Source organism: Pleurodeles waltl, chromosome 6 (genome assembly GCF_031143425.1).
Source record: "Pleurodeles waltl isolate 20211129_DDA chromosome 6, aPleWal1.hap1.20221129, whole genome shotgun sequence".
In the NCBI taxonomy this organism is placed as follows: domain Eukaryota; kingdom Metazoa; phylum Chordata; class Amphibia; order Caudata; family Salamandridae; genus Pleurodeles; species Pleurodeles waltl.
Genome location: NC_090445.1, coordinates 1,247,538,471 through 1,247,557,303, shown reverse-complemented (window position 1 = coordinate 1,247,557,303; position 18,833 = coordinate 1,247,538,471). Strand labels below are relative to the sequence as shown.

The 18,833-nt window shown below is 40.3% G+C and overlaps 1 protein-coding gene across 1 annotated transcript in view; it reads right to left on the bottom strand.

Annotated features, from left to right (window-relative positions):
• COL13A1 (collagen type XIII alpha 1 chain) overlaps nucleotides 1-18,833 on the bottom strand; it is a 650,895-nt gene that overhangs the window by 273,311 nt on the left and 358,751 nt on the right. The window contains exons 22-27 of the mRNA XM_069242266.1: nucleotides 17,602-17,646; nucleotides 16,257-16,328; nucleotides 14,278-14,301; nucleotides 13,876-13,938; nucleotides 12,834-12,878; nucleotides 11,973-12,125 (exon numbers count right to left, since the gene is read on the bottom strand). Coding sequence (XP_069098367.1) covers nucleotides 11,973-12,125; nucleotides 12,834-12,878; nucleotides 13,876-13,938; nucleotides 14,278-14,301; nucleotides 16,257-16,328; nucleotides 17,602-17,646 — 402 coding nt within the window. The remainder of the gene's footprint in view (nucleotides 1-11,972; nucleotides 12,126-12,833; nucleotides 12,879-13,875; nucleotides 13,939-14,277; nucleotides 14,302-16,256; nucleotides 16,329-17,601; nucleotides 17,647-18,833) is intronic.

The following is an 18,833-nucleotide window of genomic DNA, read 5'->3' as shown; positions in this document are numbered from 1 at the left end:
GACCGCGACGCGGGATTGGGGCCCACCCCGGGAGCAGAGGGGCAGTTTCGGCAGCCCGGTCCACTAGCTCTCATCCTTCAGCAAGATCTCCCAGGCTTTTGAAGTGGGATTGCGGGAGAGGGATTGCGGATCGCCCCAGGTGCAGGGGAGCAGGTCGGCGGCCCCGCGTGGTTTCACTAGCACGGTAAGCCATTGGAGTCCACCGCTGATCACTTGGGGGCTATTTGCCGGTTGGATGCCATTGTTCTGTACTGTACTGTTTCCTTGTACCGTTTCTGTGGGCCCTTGACTGCCTTGCCGCCTTACCTCCTCTCTGACTCATCTTTTAGCTGCGGGCAAGGAGCCCATAAAACTACAAAACTGAGAAATCCTTTTCTCGCTTTTTTGTTCTTTGTGCTCGTGACTGCCTCGTCTTTTTTCCCACCCTACCTACTTGCTGCCACGTCCCTCTGCTGCGGGCAAGGAGCCCATAAAGTCCTCGCGGAGGGGCAGAGGAGGGGCAGCGGGGTCAAACAAGTTCCGTATACTACAGCTCCCTGGTGGTGGCCGTTTCTGCCCCTGCCCTGCCACCTTTACATCAGCCGCTCTGCTGTAGGCAAGGAGCCCATTAAGTACCTGCAAAAAGGCCATAGAGATAGTGAGTGCAGCAAGTTACCACTCCCACCCTGGTGGCCGTCTTTCTGCCCTGCCGCCCCACCCCTTTGTCGCCCTATTTGTCGTTCTGTTGTGGGCAAGGAGCCTATTTTTGGTTCCTTCGGAGGGGACTGAGGAGACAGTGGAGGCTGTGGGGGAGTGCAGGTGGCTCGCCCACGGACTTTCAGACTACCTGGCCGCTCTGCCGCAGATTGGTGGTTTGGTGCGCCGTCCTTGGCGTCTAGGAGCCACGGCATATCAAATCGCAGCTGGTGATCACGAGCACAGTGATTTCGCCGTAATTACTACCACCGCCTTTCCTTACTACGTTTAAAGAAATCTTATAGGCCTGCACAAAGGTTGTGGATGATATATCGACGATACAACGTAGCAAATTGGAGACTTTCAGATCCCCAGTTTATAGAGACATAGAGGCCACGAGAGAGGTGTTGGTGGCTCGACACTGAAAGGTCTGGGATCTAACGTGCGGAGGACAAAAATGACAGCTAAAAAATTGAGATTCGGTTGACTGGTCTTGGGGAGATCATGTTAAAAAACAAAATCTAGGGCCAGATGTATGAATCTGGCCCATTGCGATTCGGTAATTGCGATTTTTAAGAAATCGCAATTACCGACTCGCAAAGGGCCATGTATCACATTTGCAAGTCGGTAATTGCGATTTCTTACATATCGCAAATGCAATTACCGAATCGCAAATTGCGATACTGGCCCCATTCGCAGCTATGGGCCTGTTGGCCCATAGCTGCGAATTCTTTGCATTTCGCAAATTGAGATTCATGAAACAGAAATCGCAATTTGTGAAAAGCAAAGGGCCAGGGTGCTGGGGGCCTAAGGCCCCCTCTCCTGCACCCCATTTTTTTTTTTTTTTACACATGTAAAGTACACACATGCCAAAAGGGCATGTGTGCTTTACATTTCAAATTTAAAAATGCAGTTTTACTGCATTTTTAAATTTTGCACCAGGTTACCACCTGGTTGCAGGTCATGGTATTTTGCACAAAATACCATTCTGCGAAAAATCGCAAATTGCGATTTTTTGCAGAATTGCTTTGCGACCTGGATTTTGCGAATTTTCGGTTTTTGGTCTGCGAATGCATTTGATGCATTGCAGACCTCGATTTTGCACTCGCAAACGGCCGATTTCGCTGTTTGCGAATGCAAAATCTGTTGATACATCTGGCCCCTAATCCATTGTGTAATAAAGTTTTAAATACTTCAGGCCTAAAATGAGGAAATAAAATGTTCTCCCTATGGGACAAAGAAAAGGCTCCCCTTATTCCTTCTAAGCCAGACTCTTTAGATCAAAAGGGTTCTTCTATACCAGAAGAACCCCCTTCCACCTTTCCAGATAGTAAGGAATCAGCCCCTGCACATGTCTTTGCTGATCTAAATAAAAGCCTAGCTTTGTCTCATACATCTTCCTCTATTCGTGAGCCTGTGGCCTGTTGCAAAGTCTCTTTACCTGCTTCTGCTACAACTCCCTTACCAAATCACGACATGATCAGCTTACCCCCGGCAAAGGAACCTTCATCTCAGAATTCTGTCTCTGATGCTCTCTTTTCCTGTTCCAACCAGGAGAATCTTCCCGGGGACTTCACCCTCCCTGATCTAGATTTAGATCTTATCCAAAGACATGGTTCTCATCAGGAAGCTGATACTCCCTGCCTTTGCCTCCCTCTCTACCCAAGGGATTACGGCCTTTCAGTAGTACACCCTCCAACCACTCCTCTTTTTGTTCTCACCTTTCAGCAACACCTGATTTGAGCCTAAGCATTAATCCCTTAAGCAATAATCTTGACCAAACCACTTTGTTCTCCTCTTCGCTTTGAAGCCTAGAGCGCCTCCTATCCTCCATTTGGAATCTTTTAGAAAAATTGGTTGGCGGGTCCGATTGTATTCTCGACTCCGTAACAACCATTTTAAAAGAACTTACAACTGGCAATGGAATAACCCCTGGTTTCCGCATGCAGCACTGCAATGATTTCCTAGCACGTAATCACACCATTATAAACAGTGAAACACCCGCCGGTATTTACTTTTGCTCCCAGGCTGGAGCTTCGCAGGCGGGTCAACCCCCCACATCTCTCATGCCAATTGAAAGCCCAGTTAACTCCATCAGATTTGTACTTAGAGATTTTACAACAGAGACAGGCTCGGAAGTGGTCTGCCAAATTTCTGAGATGGCTATATTTCCAATCTTTAAAGCTCGTTCAAAGGATAACATTTTAACTAGTACCTCGGATACCTCAGAGCAGCCTCCAATACATAGAAAGAAAAAAAAAGGTATAAACAATCAACCCGGAGACATCCCAAAAAAGGTCGGAGAAAGATACATTTTTACAAGGTACAATCTGGCCCGCAAGATTCCTTAATCCAGGAGGCCACAGCTTCACATTCTTGCCTCGCATCTTCTGCCTCTCCGTCAACGTGCGACCTCCATTCACCAGTCTACATTTCCTTAACGGCCAACCAAATTTCAACCTCTGAGCCAACTACCCTTCAATCAACTAGGTTATCCTTGAATTCCCCTTGCTCAATCCTTCGAAGCCTCCACAGGTCCTACACCTGCCCAGACCTGGCCGCAACCTGTTTCAATAGGACAGGGTTATTACCCTGTGGATACCTTAAATTTAGATTTCATGCTTTTATTTGACAATGATCTCTTCTTAAACAGATCTCATTTGTTAAAATGTTTTTCTAGTATTAAACCCCTAAGAATGATTGAAAGTAAGGACATACATTTGATTTTCTTGAAGGTTGCAGATTCTGGTCTGTCGTCACGTGTATCGTTTTTCTCCAACTTGACAGTTAACAAAATATTAATCAATTTGGATTCTTTACATCGTAAAGGTATTGATGTATTTCCCATTCTGAGCGAGATGGCTTTAAGGTTAACCAAGCGGATCTCCAATTTTCTATGGTGTGAGGAAACCTCTTCCCTCAGGCATCCCTTTGGTTAAACAGGACATAAACCCTTGCACTTACCAAGACCTAAAAATTCACCTGGGGGCTTACAGTCGGGAAGTATTATTTGAGGATCCTCCCGTTTGTCCATCTACTGACTTGAGTATCAACTCCCACTCTTGGAATGGGTTACCAGCAGTTCTGAGTAGTTCTACTACAATCTCTAGAACAATAGCACCTCTAATGTGGCAATGAGCTTACTCTTGTATCCTGGAATGTGGCAGGTATAAAGTCTAAAGGCGAAAAAAAAGAGTTTCTGAATTCTCTCAATTCCGATATAATTTGTCTTCAAGAAATCTGGTGTATTGGGGATTTTCAGCATAAGAATTACTATTCCTTTTGTTATAAGGCCTCCCCTTCAACGAGGGGTCACGCAAAGGGGGGGGTCGCATGTTTGCTATTGAATAGACTACATTGGCAGCATGAATGCTTTAGGGATTCCAGTAATTAGTTTTTAGCAGTAACCTTACACCGCATTGGAGTTGGAAACAAGGTAGTCTCCCTCAATCTGATTAATTCTTATGTTCCGCCCGGTGTCCCTTTCAATAATCTCCTACTGAAGGTATTTCTTTACATTAAGGAACTTTATGACAGGGATCCAGAAGCCCAAATCATATTGGTAGAAGATTTATATTGTAAGATTTCCAACCCGGGGCTTGCACCCTTCTGGGATGAGGAAAAGGAAGAAGCATTTAGATTACCGCCTTGTATTTTTCCCCCCAAAATAAAGTCTGATAAGCGTGGGAGGCTCTTTCTAGAATATTTGAGAGAGAATGATTGTGTTATTGCCAATGGTAGACTTCATCTGACTCTCCAGCCCATCCGACCCATGAATCACCTGGGGGTGCCGCCATCCTGGAGTACGTGGTAACAAGCTACCAGTCTTTTTCTATATTAAAGGATTTCTTAGTAGTATAGACTACCCTTAGTGATCACAATGTTCTGGTAGTATCTCTTGATCTGAAGGCGCAACGTTCTGATACATGGCGTCTAGCAGGGCAGCACCCCAAGCTAAGCGTTAAAAATGGCATAACCTATTGGTTCGCGAATAGTCTTAAGGGGCTTAAAGGTATTCTGGAATGTACCATGATTGACCTCGATAGGTAGGGAACGAAATGGAGGGTTTGATTTGTTTCATGCAACTAGTTGTTTCAAAAGCCTCTGAATAAATATATAGCACAATCCTCCCCCATTTTATTAGTATACAGAGAAATAAATGCTCTAATCCATAAACAGTATAGGAATCCTACATCCATGAGGCAATCACAGCTATATATTAAAAAAAGAAGGAGAAGGAGATTAAGAGCGCGCCTAAAAAAGGACGCCACAGATAGATTCTGGGTCGCATTAGGAGAAGCAGCCTCTTCCGGCCATACTAGGCAGTTTTGGTCCCTCATTGCCGAGGGGTGTGGTTCTAGAACCAAGCCCCTCCCAATAGCTATCTGTGAGTCAAGCTGGTCAACATTTGTATCCGTTCTTTATGCCTCTGATGGTACTACTATGGATATCCCTCTAATCAGATCCGATTCCCAATACTCATATCCAACCCTAAAAGAAATCAAGGCTACAATAAAAGGAATGTGTATTTCCGCAGCAATGGGATCTGATGAAATCCCAATATTGTTAATAAAACATGACATATCCTCCTGGTGCAAGATTTTATTTCTGGTATTTCAGTATTGTTATGAAGTCAGGGGTGTCCCCCATTCTTGAAGGTAGCGTTATAGTCCCCTTGTTTAAAAATGGGGATCAAAACTGCCATATGAATTACCGCCAGATTGCACTCTCAGATGCGGTCGGAAAATGTTTTGCTAAATTCCTGCTGTCACAGATTAATGATTGGGCAGAAAGGTGTAACAATATCCCCTTAGAGCAGTCAGGTTTTAGGAGAAATCATGGCCAATTGACAACATTTCCATTCTGCAAGTAATTAATGAAAAATATGTCTCTCTGAAAAGGGAGCAGATCTATTCAGCTTTCATAGATTTCTCCACAGCATTTGATAAGGTTGACTGTGTTCTGTTATAGAAGGAGCTTTCAAGATTAGGCATGCCCAGCCCCCTCTTTGACTTTGTGGTTGCTCTCTACTCCTCCACCTGGTGCAGTGTTTTGTTAGGGGGTGAACTAAGTCTATCTCATGTTATACTAACTCAAAACGGCCTAAAACAAGCATGAATGTTAGCTCCACTGTTATTTTCTCTGTATCTTTCAGACTTCCCGGCACATTTAACATCATGCAACGGTTTTGCTCTCAAATTAGGAGGCAGGTCATTATGCTGTCTTCTTTATGCAGATGACATAATCATTTTAGATCGTACCCCCAACGGGGCTTAATAATAGGCTAAAAGCCCTTGAGCAATATTCCGAAGAGCACTTTTTAAAGATAAATTGCTCAAAAAGTAAAATCTTGTGCTTTCATAGGAACAAGAAATTAAAGTAAAGCAATTTTAATTGAACCATGGGGGCTCAACAGCTTGAAAGAGTAACCTCATACACATTTCTGGGTAGAATTGTCTGTGGGGATCTCAAAGAAAAAGAGCATATTGAGCATAATCAAAGAAAGGCCCAATCTCAAGCCAATGGTTTGAATACACTTCATAGAGCAACGGGCTGACGGCATTTTAAGCATCTCTTAGAGGTTTATCGGGTAAAGATACCTCCATCGTTACTATATGGTATTGAGCATATTGCAGTTTCTAAGTGGATCTTTCTCGACAAACTCGAAGGACGTGTTTTAAGAAATATTTAAACCGTAAACTCTGCTTTCTCTGTACCGTTACTAAGACTTGAGTTGGGCCTGCATAGCGCTTTTATTCAAGGCTTGGCCGCAATAATCCGTTGGATGTTTAATTTGATGATGGGCTGTGACGACTCCTTGTGGTCCCTGTTAAAATAATAATTATTAGCTGGTCACAAAGCAAAATATACCATCAGTAGGATTTTTTTTATATGCCATGGATCTCTTACAACTAGATCCATCCACAATGTTTACCCTCTCACCAGCATAGCTTAAATTCGCTCTCAGGAAAGCAACCTGGGCAGTGGGTTTTAGCTAGGGTAGTCAGGCCTGTATTCATAGACAGAGGCCCGTAGTTATACTTTTTTAATGCTGCATTTGTGTCATTTTTTTATGCAAAAGTGGCGCAAATTTACAAAATACAACTGCATTTTGTAAGTTTGTGCCGCTTTTGCATCAAAAAGTGACGCAAAAGCGGCGCAAGGAAAGTATAAATATGGGCCATAGTTTCTATATAATAGCTGACTCTTTAAGGCCAGGGGTCACGCAGCCCTACCTTATCTGGAACTTGCCTCATGGGGTGAGAAGATTCTGGCTCCTGCTGCGACAGAGGCAGCTTCCCTTGAACTCATTACAATCAAAATGGTTTGGCTCCTCCGCCATTTGTAATTTATGCAATAATGGCATTCAGGATTTGACGCATGTTGTCTTAATTTGTTCGGCCTTATTGCCTTATCGTTGAAAGTGGTTGCGCCCCATCTGTCTATCTTTTTCACTCAGATCTGCATCTAATTTATTTCAAGCCTTATTTATTCCGCCTAATGAAATGTTCTGTGCTAGAGTTTTCAAGTATTTTAAGTGTTTTTTAACCTTGTATTTATTTAGTAAAAACTGTCAAAGTTTAACTCAATTGTTATTTCTTATATTTCTTCTCATCGTGTTTTTATCTTATGTGGATCTCCATCTGAGTTGCGTAACATAATAAAATTTGAACTTGAACTTGAAGCTATTGTGTCCCGTTCCCAGGGAGCGATTAGAACAGCCAGATTTGCCTATTATAAAGTCATAGCACAGGCCAAGAAAAGTCAGGATGATCTAATTTGGCAGAACCTGTTGATCGCTTCCAGATTGAACAACAACATGTCCTTTTGGAAGGCATTATCTGATAGGCAGAGAGGGGGTAAGAATATGACTCGCATTCATATTCAACCCAAGAGTTGGGTTGAATATTTTGCTAAACTCTATGCTATGCCATGCGACGCTTCCTCCTGTAATTTCTACTCTCAACAGCTTGCTATAGTGAGTTCACCATCTGGTGATCTGGGAACGGACGAATGCAAACCAGATGACTACATAGATTTTACTCTAGCTGAAACATTAGCCGCAATTAACTCCCTGAAATCCTCCAAAGCCCCAGGCCCAGATAAGATCGCAGTGGACCTATATAAGTCTGAACCAGTGATTTGGTTTAAATACATAAATATGATATGTAATGCAATAGCAGCGGAGGGCTTAATACCCAGTACGTGGAAAGGGGCTGAGATAGTTACTATTTATAAAAAGGGAGTGGTGAGTTCCCCGGGAAATTACAGACCTATTAGCCTCATTGATAATCTCCCAAAAAAAAATTCTAAACAACTTTTGGAAAGGCTCTTAGATTGGGTTGATTCCTGTTATGAGATGTCTCCACTTCAGGCAGGCTTTCGCCCAAAAACTAGTACTATGGATCAGGTTTTTAGGTTGGCACTTTTATACTGGAAATATGTAATGCTTGCTAAACAAAAATTATATGTAGCTTTAGTGGACCTACGGTCTGCATTTGACATGGTCCCCAGAATGAAACTATGGGATGTTTTATATAAAATTGGTACTCCAACAAACATAATTCACCTCTTACAAAGATTACATGAGGGCACATACGCTCAGGTGAAGTGGGGGAATCAGGGTGAACTGACAGATCATATTGCTACTCAACGGGGGGTTCGTCAAGGGTGTGTCTTGGCACCCACCTTATTTACCTTATATGAGGTGGTACAAGCCGTGTCTTTTTGCCAAAATGATGCTCCATCCTTGAACAAGCAGAAGATCTCTATACTGCTTTTTGCAGATGACTCTCTTCTCATCTCTAAGACCCCAATGGATCTCAAGACTCTTGTGAACAAGTTTACGACCTTTTGTACTGATTATGGGCTGAAATTAAATGCTGGTAAGACCAAGTTAATGGTACTTAGATCTCGTTAAGCCAAGAGATGTACTATTACTTTAGCTGGGGCTCATTTGAGGGAAGTAAACTCAATAGGCTTATTGGGCGTGAGGATCTCTAACAAATTGCTTCGGGAAGATCAGATTAATAAGAGCTTGTCCCTTCTTCAACATAGATCTGGGGCTATTCTGCATGTTTACAAGAGTATAACCACAAAAGCGGTCTCCTGGCCATAAAGATTTATATAGCTTAAGCACAGAATGCGGCTACTTATGGCGTTGAAGTGTGGGGCTCCTGCTAGACTCTTAAATTAGCAGTGGGTGAGAATAATTTTACTAGAGCTCTACTTGCGTGCCCAGGTAGTACCCCTCCGATACCCATTTTTTTAATCTTGGTTTCAAGCGCATCTCTAATGTGATAACCCTGAAACCATTACTCTTTTGAATAAGATTTTGGACGACTCCCCAGCTTGCCATTTACAGGGATTGTCTTCTTGATCTTTTAAAAAGACCCAATGTTACATCAGTTCCATGGATCAGGCATGTTATTAAATTGTTAAGCATCCTGGGCCTTGGGAATTATTGGGAGAATCCTCAGGATTTAGAGAAGACCCATAAATTATGTTTAAAAAAAGAATATTGGTCCTATGTTAGAAACAATTACTTTTTTGGTTCATCACATGGACGATTGACCAAAACTTTCCTTGGTTTTAAATGGTATCCTGAGTTTGAGCCCTTTTTAGATCTTATTCCCAATATTTTGGGGAAGAGTTTGTATGCACGCTTTCATTATGGGTGTTTACTGCTACTTGATTTTGTTAACAGCTGGAGGCCATTTCTAGAAACAAGATTATGTCCATGTTGTGAAACTGTCTTGGAAACAGTTAAACATTTTATGTTCTTCTGTACTGCGTATACCCTTCCCTGTCGTACGTGGATCCACTCAGTTTGTCTGATGCTAGGGTTCAGGCAATTTGCTACAGCTCTTAGGATTCTAAAGAGTGATACTTCCACCACTCTAATCCATGCAGCAGCAAGTTTCTTGAAGCCGCATGGTATGTACGAACCCAATAAAAAAAAAAAACACTGCTGTAGTTTAAATTTAGGCACGTTATGAGTAATGCACTGATAGATTTTATTGCTTTTTATTGCTAATAATGAATTATGTTTTTATTGCTGTTATTTATTTTCCTTATGAATTTTACTGTACGTGTATTTATATGAATTGTGTGTGGTTTGTTTTTCCTTGCCTTGATGGCTTATGACCGAATAAAGCTTGAGTTAATAATAATAAATTACTGCTTAGCATTTGATAGTGTGTGCGTGCGTAATAAATATAAGTTTCCTTTTTAAAAAGAAAATGTACTGACTGGACAATCATTTATGGAGTGTTATCATTGTGTGCCAGTTATTGATGATTACTATCCCACACCACACCCCTTGAGTAGGCCTTAGACTGCTCTGCTCTACCCTATGAGAGTTAAGTGCTACAATGGGATGTTTGGTTCCCACTGAGGACAATTGAGGAACCATTACTTGTGCTGGTCACACAATCAATAGCCCAATCTCCAACACAAAGGCATGAGTGTTTTGAGTTGAAAGAAATGAATCGCCTTGCTCCTGCTCAAGGTGTACTTCACAAGTGTTTGCTGCCCTCTTCATGAATGGATTGTACTCTGCCAGGTCATCTGGTGGAGAAGGCCTTAAAATGGTAGACTCTCCTCTGTCTATGTAGTCTAGCAACCCTTCATTCTTCTACCTGTAAGCCTCTGGTGTGGATGACACTTTGATGCCTGTCTGTTCTTCCTCAGCAGCCTTGGACTCGGACGGTCTTGCCGGGATCTGAAACCCCTTCAGTGAGTTGCTGCAGTGTTTTTTTCTCTGGAAGAGTGCTAACATTTTCACTTCAAGTTGCAGCTTCTTGCACTCAACTTTTAGAACTCATTGCTCATCTTAGGACATTGGCGTGGCCTTCCTTTTTGGAAGTATGAAGTTATTTTGCCTTTTTCTCCTTCTCATTTTCCCTCTTTTGACCATGAAGGCTTGCTATCATAGGTGTTTGAACCTGTGCGGATCCTTTTGTTTTTGCCGTCCTTCCACCTTTGAGTGTTTCAATGTTTTTTCTAGACTTCAAAACAGAGCTTTTTGACTGCACTTTTACCTTTTGCCACTTCTTGTGGTACAATTCTTTCAATGTTCTCCTCTCGGGTTCCAGGCTCTGGACTTCGATCATCCATTCCTCAGCATCTGACTTCACTCCTTTGGCCAGTTCAGTATCTATGGTGTTTTGTTTGTCGTTGCTGGGCAAGCCAAGATGTTTGAGGGATGGATCCTTCTTCTGTGCCTTGACCATGCTAAAGTGCACCCAATGTTGTTTTTCCTTCAACTTTAGTGTTTTGCTGAAACTCAGTGTAGGCCTTGCACTCCTCAGCCCTACTGTATGTTCCCTTGAAAGGCAGAGTTTGTAGATTTTGAGCGGATCCATTTGCACAAATTCGTAGTGGCACTTTGGTCAAAACTTAAAAGGGGTATTCTCTATTTCCTCTTGTGGCCCCACTTCTCTGCATTCTCCAACCATATGGTCCTAGTCCAATAAGTCTTTCCTCAGTGTTAACCATGGCCACCCACATCAACCTTGTGGTGTTTCAATTGTTGTGGTGTTATTCAGTGCATGCTTCTTTCTTTCTCAAGAGTGCTGTTGATGATCTGTGAAGTTTTTAATGGCTGTTTCAGAGCTCCGCCATATTATATCCCGATCCAACTGTGGAAAAATAAATCTGATAATGATGACCATAGACACAGAGTTTAGGGGTGCGCATCTAATGTCACAGGAGGAGGAATATACTCCCAAATGGTGGTTGACGGCGACTCCCATGAACAAAACAAAATGTAAAAAAAATGCAATTCCACACCAGACTGCTAGATAACGGAATAATGCACAGCATGTACATCAAGAAAAGATTCACACTGCAGAACCAGTGCCTAACAAAATAAATAAATCTCACATGTGCTGATGCAGCATTCAATGCTGCCAAATGGTCAGTAAGTAGCAAAACCTGAACAAAAGGGATTAGATGGTTCATTGAGAGTAAATTTCATTGTACAAACCTGCATCTATGCACATTTAGCCAACACAATGTTTTTCTGTAATGAATTGCCCTAAAATCTCATTTGTCACTTCTGGATTTCCATTAAGGTGCCTTCAAAATAGAGAGAGATTCTATTTGAAAAATACAGTGAGCATGGTTCTCTTTTATTCCAAATCATGCAATACTATTTTAGATGTCAAATTAATTGAAGTATTTCTTGATACACCACAAAACATGCATCATTCATTTCTTCACTATTTACAATGGTATCTGAGTGGGGAAAGATGTGTCATAACGTAAAAGCAAATCAGCTTCTCGTTGCTTACTGGAGATCCGGTCAGTCCAGCTGCTCCTTTATCTCCCTTCGGTCCTGGAAAACCCATAATTCCAGTCTCACCCTTGATTCCAGGACGTCCGTCTTCTCCAGAGGGTCCTTGTGGACCAGGAGGACCAGCTTCTCCTGGCTTGCCTCGTGGACCCTAAAATCAAGAAACGACAAATTTACAGTGCTTAGAAATAACAGTTTAAAGTTTGGGAGGGACATGGAAATAGCAAAGAAAAAACAAAGGAAAATATAGATTTTATAATAATTTATCAAGTCATTCATGTGAGTAGTTGATAAATGTGAAACACCTTTTAGAGGGAAATGTTTTTAAAGGTTAATTGGTCATAAAATTTAACATTTGATTTTTTTGTATCAGTGATAAGTGTGATGTTACTATGCCGCTTGGTGCTTGCTTCTTCAAATAACCATGGATCATTATCTGCTGTATAGATTTTAATAATGTCATGTGAGGAAAAACTCCATCACAATATGAATAATACACATGTAGTAGGAATGTAATAGTTGTTGTGCATTTGTATGTCTCACCATCTTTAAAGCGGGTACTTTAATAAATAAATATAACTGACCCAGAGGTCCCTATTATAAAATGATGTCCTTGGGAACAATCACTGCAATATTATAAAGTAGCTTACGGTCTTTATTTACTGTAAATATATAGACATTAAAAAAATTAGTCTTAAAATCCATGTGGCACTCTGATAACCTAGTGCAAAGTTGTAGAAATACCCAAATGCAAATCATTATATTATGATATTGCTACTGTACCCCCTTCTTATTTGCCAGCCACCATGGGTGACATTGCAAACTCAAACAATAGAGTAATAAACACGAGTTGTCTCACCTTTTCTCCATCATGACCAGGCACACCAGGCAAACCAATGTCTCCCTGTTGGATGAAATTGTTAACATCAAATGTTAAAATCCAGAATGGCTCATTTTAAATCCGTTTTTAAGTATTGTGAATTATGGTATTTGTGTTCTTCATCCCGAATTGCATAAATGTCCTGGTGCTACGTTAAGGCAATGCAAAAACCTTCTTTTGCCAGTGCATAATCTTCATATACCCTCTTGGTTATTGTTCACATGTTCTGCTGCATTCACAGACACGTATTTACCCTTCCCTGAAACACCATTTAATTTTACGCAGAAAGAAAAAGATCTTATAGTAGTCACTAGATAATATGCCTGCATGCTTCATTCAAATTATGCCAAATACACATTTATCAGGAAAGTATTGCACACTGAAGACCGTTCAGGATCTAACTACTCTTATTAAGAGTTCATTATGTGTGTGTCTGAAACCAGACATTACCACTGATGTGAAGGAGATCTAATTTAAATGCATGTATAAACGTAGGATTTTTTTAAGAAAGGGGGATGCAATAAGTATTGTTGATTTTACAATGTAAAGGGAAACTCTGGGCATTATTATGCATTCATCTATATTTCATTTTCTCCCATACCAACTCCCTCTGCCATTTTTTGGTTTTGGAACATAGAAAGCAACAATGAGCCTATGTTAACCTATATGAACCCATAGAGATATTTTTAATATATGACACGTAGGGATCCATGACAAAAAGTCTGCTTGCACCCAACAGATCTCTTCCATCGATGTCTCAGAAGTGGCTGTGATGGTCTACCAGACTGGATGATCTCTTAGTGACTGGTTACTACTTTGAGGTTATAAAAATTAAAAATACTGAACTAGGTTATGTTTATGTTGTTTTATAGAGCCATTACCTCAATCTTGCTAGGGTTCCTCTTGACCCTTTCCATACTCCTTCGAGCTGCACATATTGATCTACTTGCTAATTCTATATTAATGAAAAATATATATGATATAATCTGAAACAGTGTTCTTTTAATATACACATATTTACCTTTTGTCCAGGTACTCCTGGAAGGCCAGCTGGCCCAGGAGGTCCTGGTAGTCCAGGTGGCCCCTGAAATAAAGAAATGTATTATTGAAAAAATAAATGAATAAGACGAAAAAATAATACACAAACTCTCCTGAAATTATAGAAGTCAGGGTATTGCCAATTGATTAGGGTGGGACCCAGTAGGGAACGTCAATAAAGCCAGCCCCTTTTGTTTCTGTGGTTATTCCCTGCACTGGGAGACTATCCCCTTCTGAGGATACAATTTTACCAATCATCGTTCTGTGAATTTACCTTCACAAATGCTTTTTAGCAACAAGTGCAAACATGAGTTGTTTTAAACACTTGAGAATCTTGGCCTATGTTTTTAAAATTGTACATTGTGAAGAAGACAATGCAACTTACCATAAGGGCCAATGTTCGGATTTCCTAAAAGAAATGAAAATAGCACGTCCATTATTAGATTTTTAATTTTAATACCAGATTTGACTAGTCCATGTCATCTACTTCACTAAAAGAAAATAAGTTTAGTACTGGTATTTCATGAACAAAGCCTGATGGGAAATGGGACAATTTGTGCAATAAGGTCACAGGAGCAAGAACAGGTCCTCCAGCAGACTTCCTAGCACCCTGAACTTCATATCTGGAAAATTAAGATGTGATCAAATCTGACTTAAGTATATTGGCACACACCACTGTAAAATCTAGATACTCGAAGTAAAGATGTAGTATAAGGCTAGTATAAATGAAGAGCAGTCCATTATATATTTTCATTCATTGGAGATATATGCCACACAATGTCTTGCCTGCACATTACCTGGTTAAACAAGCATCAGCAAGGGCAACAGGTCTCGCATTTGGGACCTATTGGCTTTGCCAATAATTTTTAGCTGTTCTATAGCCACCATTCCTGAGGCTGTGCAGCATGGTTAAATGAGAAAAAAGAGCCTATTGCGTCATTTTGAATGCGTGTACACCATGTTTGTGTGGCTCTACAAAATGGCACAGCCTTTTTTTCTTTTGTATTTGCCAATCTGACTCAGATTGGCAAATACATACACAAAAACATGCAGGAACGTTTTTGGGAAGCAGGTGGGGGGAAGTAACACAGGTGAGAGATGCAGAAACAACACAGTGGTCCATGCTAACGGGGAGAAGCAACACGGACTGGCGGAATGAAAGCAACACGGAACAGTTGGGACTTAATCAGCACTGGGGGCTAGAAGCTACACAAAGGATGTGGAGGGAAGAAAGTAAAATGGATCGAGCACGGAACAAACGAGCAAGAGAGAGAATAACTAGGAGCTGGGGGAGAAGCACTTGGGTTGAAAAAGCAATGCAAGTGGGGGAGCACATTAAGGTGAGAACATCATGGATGGGGAGAAGCACATGAGCAAGAGATAGCAACGCGAAGAGAGGATGAGAAGTTACATTAGGAAGACAGCTGGAAAAAACATGCACTTTTGTGGAGTGCTTAAACAAAAAGAAAACAGTAGTGCATGAAAAATGAGCAGTGTAGGGACACAGTAATGTGCCAATGTTTTAGGGGAAGGAAAATAACAAACAAGAAGAGGAAGAATGTCCACACACCCTAATTAATGAGAAGCAAGCAAATGAGAGTAACAATGAAAGTGACAATGAAGCCAACCAACGGTAAGCAATGGGTCAGCTGTAAGCCCATTGTAAACTAACAATGTGTCTTGCAACAGAGAGCTTATGCGCTATTTAGTAGGCGAGACCTAAAAAACAGGCAGGTTAAAAGTATTTGCCTGTCAGGCTGAAAACTGTTCATAAAGAGTCTCGTACACAACATATGTACCATGTGCATAATAGCATGTGCATAATAATACATATCAAAGTTTGTTACTAAGGAAAGTATGCAATCCAATATTGTTCTGCAGAAAATACCAATAATAATAAAATTTTCTATAGGAAAATGTGCAGATTACAAGAAGGTGTTTCTTTAACGTTTTTGTTTCATATTTTTATAAAACCTGCATTCATAATATGTTACACTAGATGCAGAATTCCTTAAAGAAATGTGCATTTTTTAGGTGACTGCCCATGCGAAATTTCATGAAGGAGTGTAATCTTGAGTAAACTATATGGATATTCATTACATGAGTAATTTTTAAATACAGTGTTTGCCAATCTATACAGTATGCAAATCTTGTCTGTACAATGCACAGATACAAAGAATCTTATTTATATAGCATATTATGATGTATTGTTCAACACCATAAAATATGGTAAGGCATGATAAGGCATTCAGGCACAGCAGTGTATTAAGTTTCTTTAACTGTAAAAAGCCATCATGACAAGTAAGGTTCCTATAAAATCTGCCTGTCCTTTGAAGTGTCTGAGAACAAGTAGAAAGTTCTTACTTGCAATGCCTCGTTGATGTTACCATTGTATTCCATCTGCTCTGGCGGCTTCCCTGGCTCACCTTTGGGCCCCTGTACAGTTTGATAGATTTCAAAGAAGGGTCACAGCCGTGGATTTAAAACATAAATTGAGTTGCCACATCTAAGATATTCCGACAAAGTATCAGATGGGTAAAAGAATGGCATAGTAGCTCAGTTCACAATTTTTCACATATTTTGCACAATGAAGAAGAACTTGGGTGTGTAAAAACAGCACTTTCTGAATGTTAATTCCACATCCCGATTCATAGATTAGTATTGGTGGAACTTTGCATTTGTAGCTACCCTTAAAACATACATAAAATCTATTCGTTGGGAGGAATTGTTGTACCTCCTTTTTAAGGTATGAGGGCGAGATCCCAGGTGCTTCTGTGTAGACCCCCTTCAAAGTAGATAAACACAAGTTCATATGTTTTTTCCGTGCTAGTATACTTTTTGAAGATAGATTCTCACTCTGAATAGGCATGTGCACCTGCTAACATCAAAAGTATGTACCTTTCTTGGTTGGAAATAAACAGAGAATACCTCTCTAACTGCAACTGTAGGAGAAAGTTTGTTTTTTTAATAGAACATTATTTTTCTAATGGCAAAGAAGAAACAAGTTACATACTCAAATTCCACATGTTGAAGTCTGTACCTAGAGAAAATGTCACATTCGCGTCTTTCCGAGTACATTTCAGATCCATTGTGAAGCTCTAAAAAAACCTCTAAATTGTTTTGTAAGCACAGAAGAAACTCAATGGAAACAGATGACCGACTTTTACAGATGACCAGATGTGTGGCTTTGGGGTTTTAAATATTTGAAATTTGCTTTTTATGATGCTTTGCTTTCAGATTTAAAAACAGTGAGCTTGACAATGATCTGAATTAAAGCCTGCATTGGATCATACAATACATTTAGGGCCTCGTTATGAATTGCCCTTTAATTACCGTGGGGCCCCTTCTAGAGTCAGCTGGCCAGACGGAAATACAAGGTCCATGTATTAAGTTCTGTACCAGTATGATTCCCCCAAGCTCTGAAAGCAACCGAAATTTCTATGTGAGAGTTCAGTAATTATGAGAGAAAACAGACCCAAAATTGATTACATTCTCTGGTAATTCCTCATTTCTCAGGTGAACCTCTGGTGTGGATTTATCACCACCAAATTGAGAAACTCGAAATAGGACCCATAATGTAAGATTGCATGCATGTTTTCTTTTACTATTTTTATTTCTATAAAGAAGAGTCGGAATGTTTATGATTCTATTCAAGTAATCGATTTGAATGCTTTTATATATATTCTGAATGTCCTCAATAGAAACTTACCCTGGGCCCAGCTGCTCCCTGTTCTCCAAGCACTCCGGGCTCTCCCTGCAGCAATACATATGTATACATAGTTAAAATAATAAAGTACTTTCCTAGAAGCTTTAAAATTGAAGTAATATTTGCACAAAAATAGTGGGAGACTAACATCAGAGGTTAACATTAAGGAACACACTATAAGCCAAAAAGGCCAAGCTGTACATTAAAATGCATTATTAGCCACTAAGACTGGAAGGACTGATCACTGATGCTCAACATAAAATGCCAACAAACAAGTAGCCTTGTACTTTTCACCACTGTTTCACTACAGTCTGTTCGAAATGCAATGTTCCTGTGAACATTAGAACCTGATAAGGTGTCTTCACCAATGAAATGCAAAACAGAAGAAGACCTCGCCTGATATAGAACATTAAAAGAAACTCTAGAGCCTCTCCTCATACCTAAGTTTTTAATTAGTATAATTTGTTCTTTTTAACATACCTTACAGAAACGTTCCAACATAGCCAAACAGTTGCTGAAAATGTCACAGAGACTAGAACGTTGCTTTATAGGGTGCATGGGTGACATGGTTACCTTTGACACTTGAGAGATGCATGTTTGATCAATGCTGATATCTATGCTTGGAAGTTGGAAAAAAACGTATTCAGTGAGTCACCTCTAGGATATTTTTATTGATCATGCATAATTGGTATGCATATTTTTGCCTATAGCAACAGTATTTATATAGTGATTACTACCCTTCTCGAGGCTTTGAATCAAATTCCAATATTTTTTTCTAAGCTAAATTAACAGATACAAATTACTACGTTTTCAGCCTCACAATTCTGTGCCAGATGTTTAACTATTTGACACTGATATTTTCTACTTTATTGATGAATATTTTGAGATGTTCTGAAAGCTCTGAGAGATTTGCGTTTTAATAGGTTTGAGATCCATCAATATACATAGAAAATCCTGATAATTAGCTAATATTAGTGAGTGAGTCTCAAAGCGGCGGTGTAATAATGAAACATTATGGTAGCTATAGAAACATTTGGGACCTCAATAAGAACTTGAAGAGCTAGAATAATACATAAAAGAGAAAGTGTCTTTAGTATATTAGAACATTTCAGTAGCTCCAAGTTGGCCTCATGTAAAGAAAATGAGTGCAATGTGAAAAAAACCGGTTTAAGTATGCCCAAGAGCATGCAGGTGAAAGGACATTGGGCTGTTTCATCAGCGTAAGACAGTGGCGT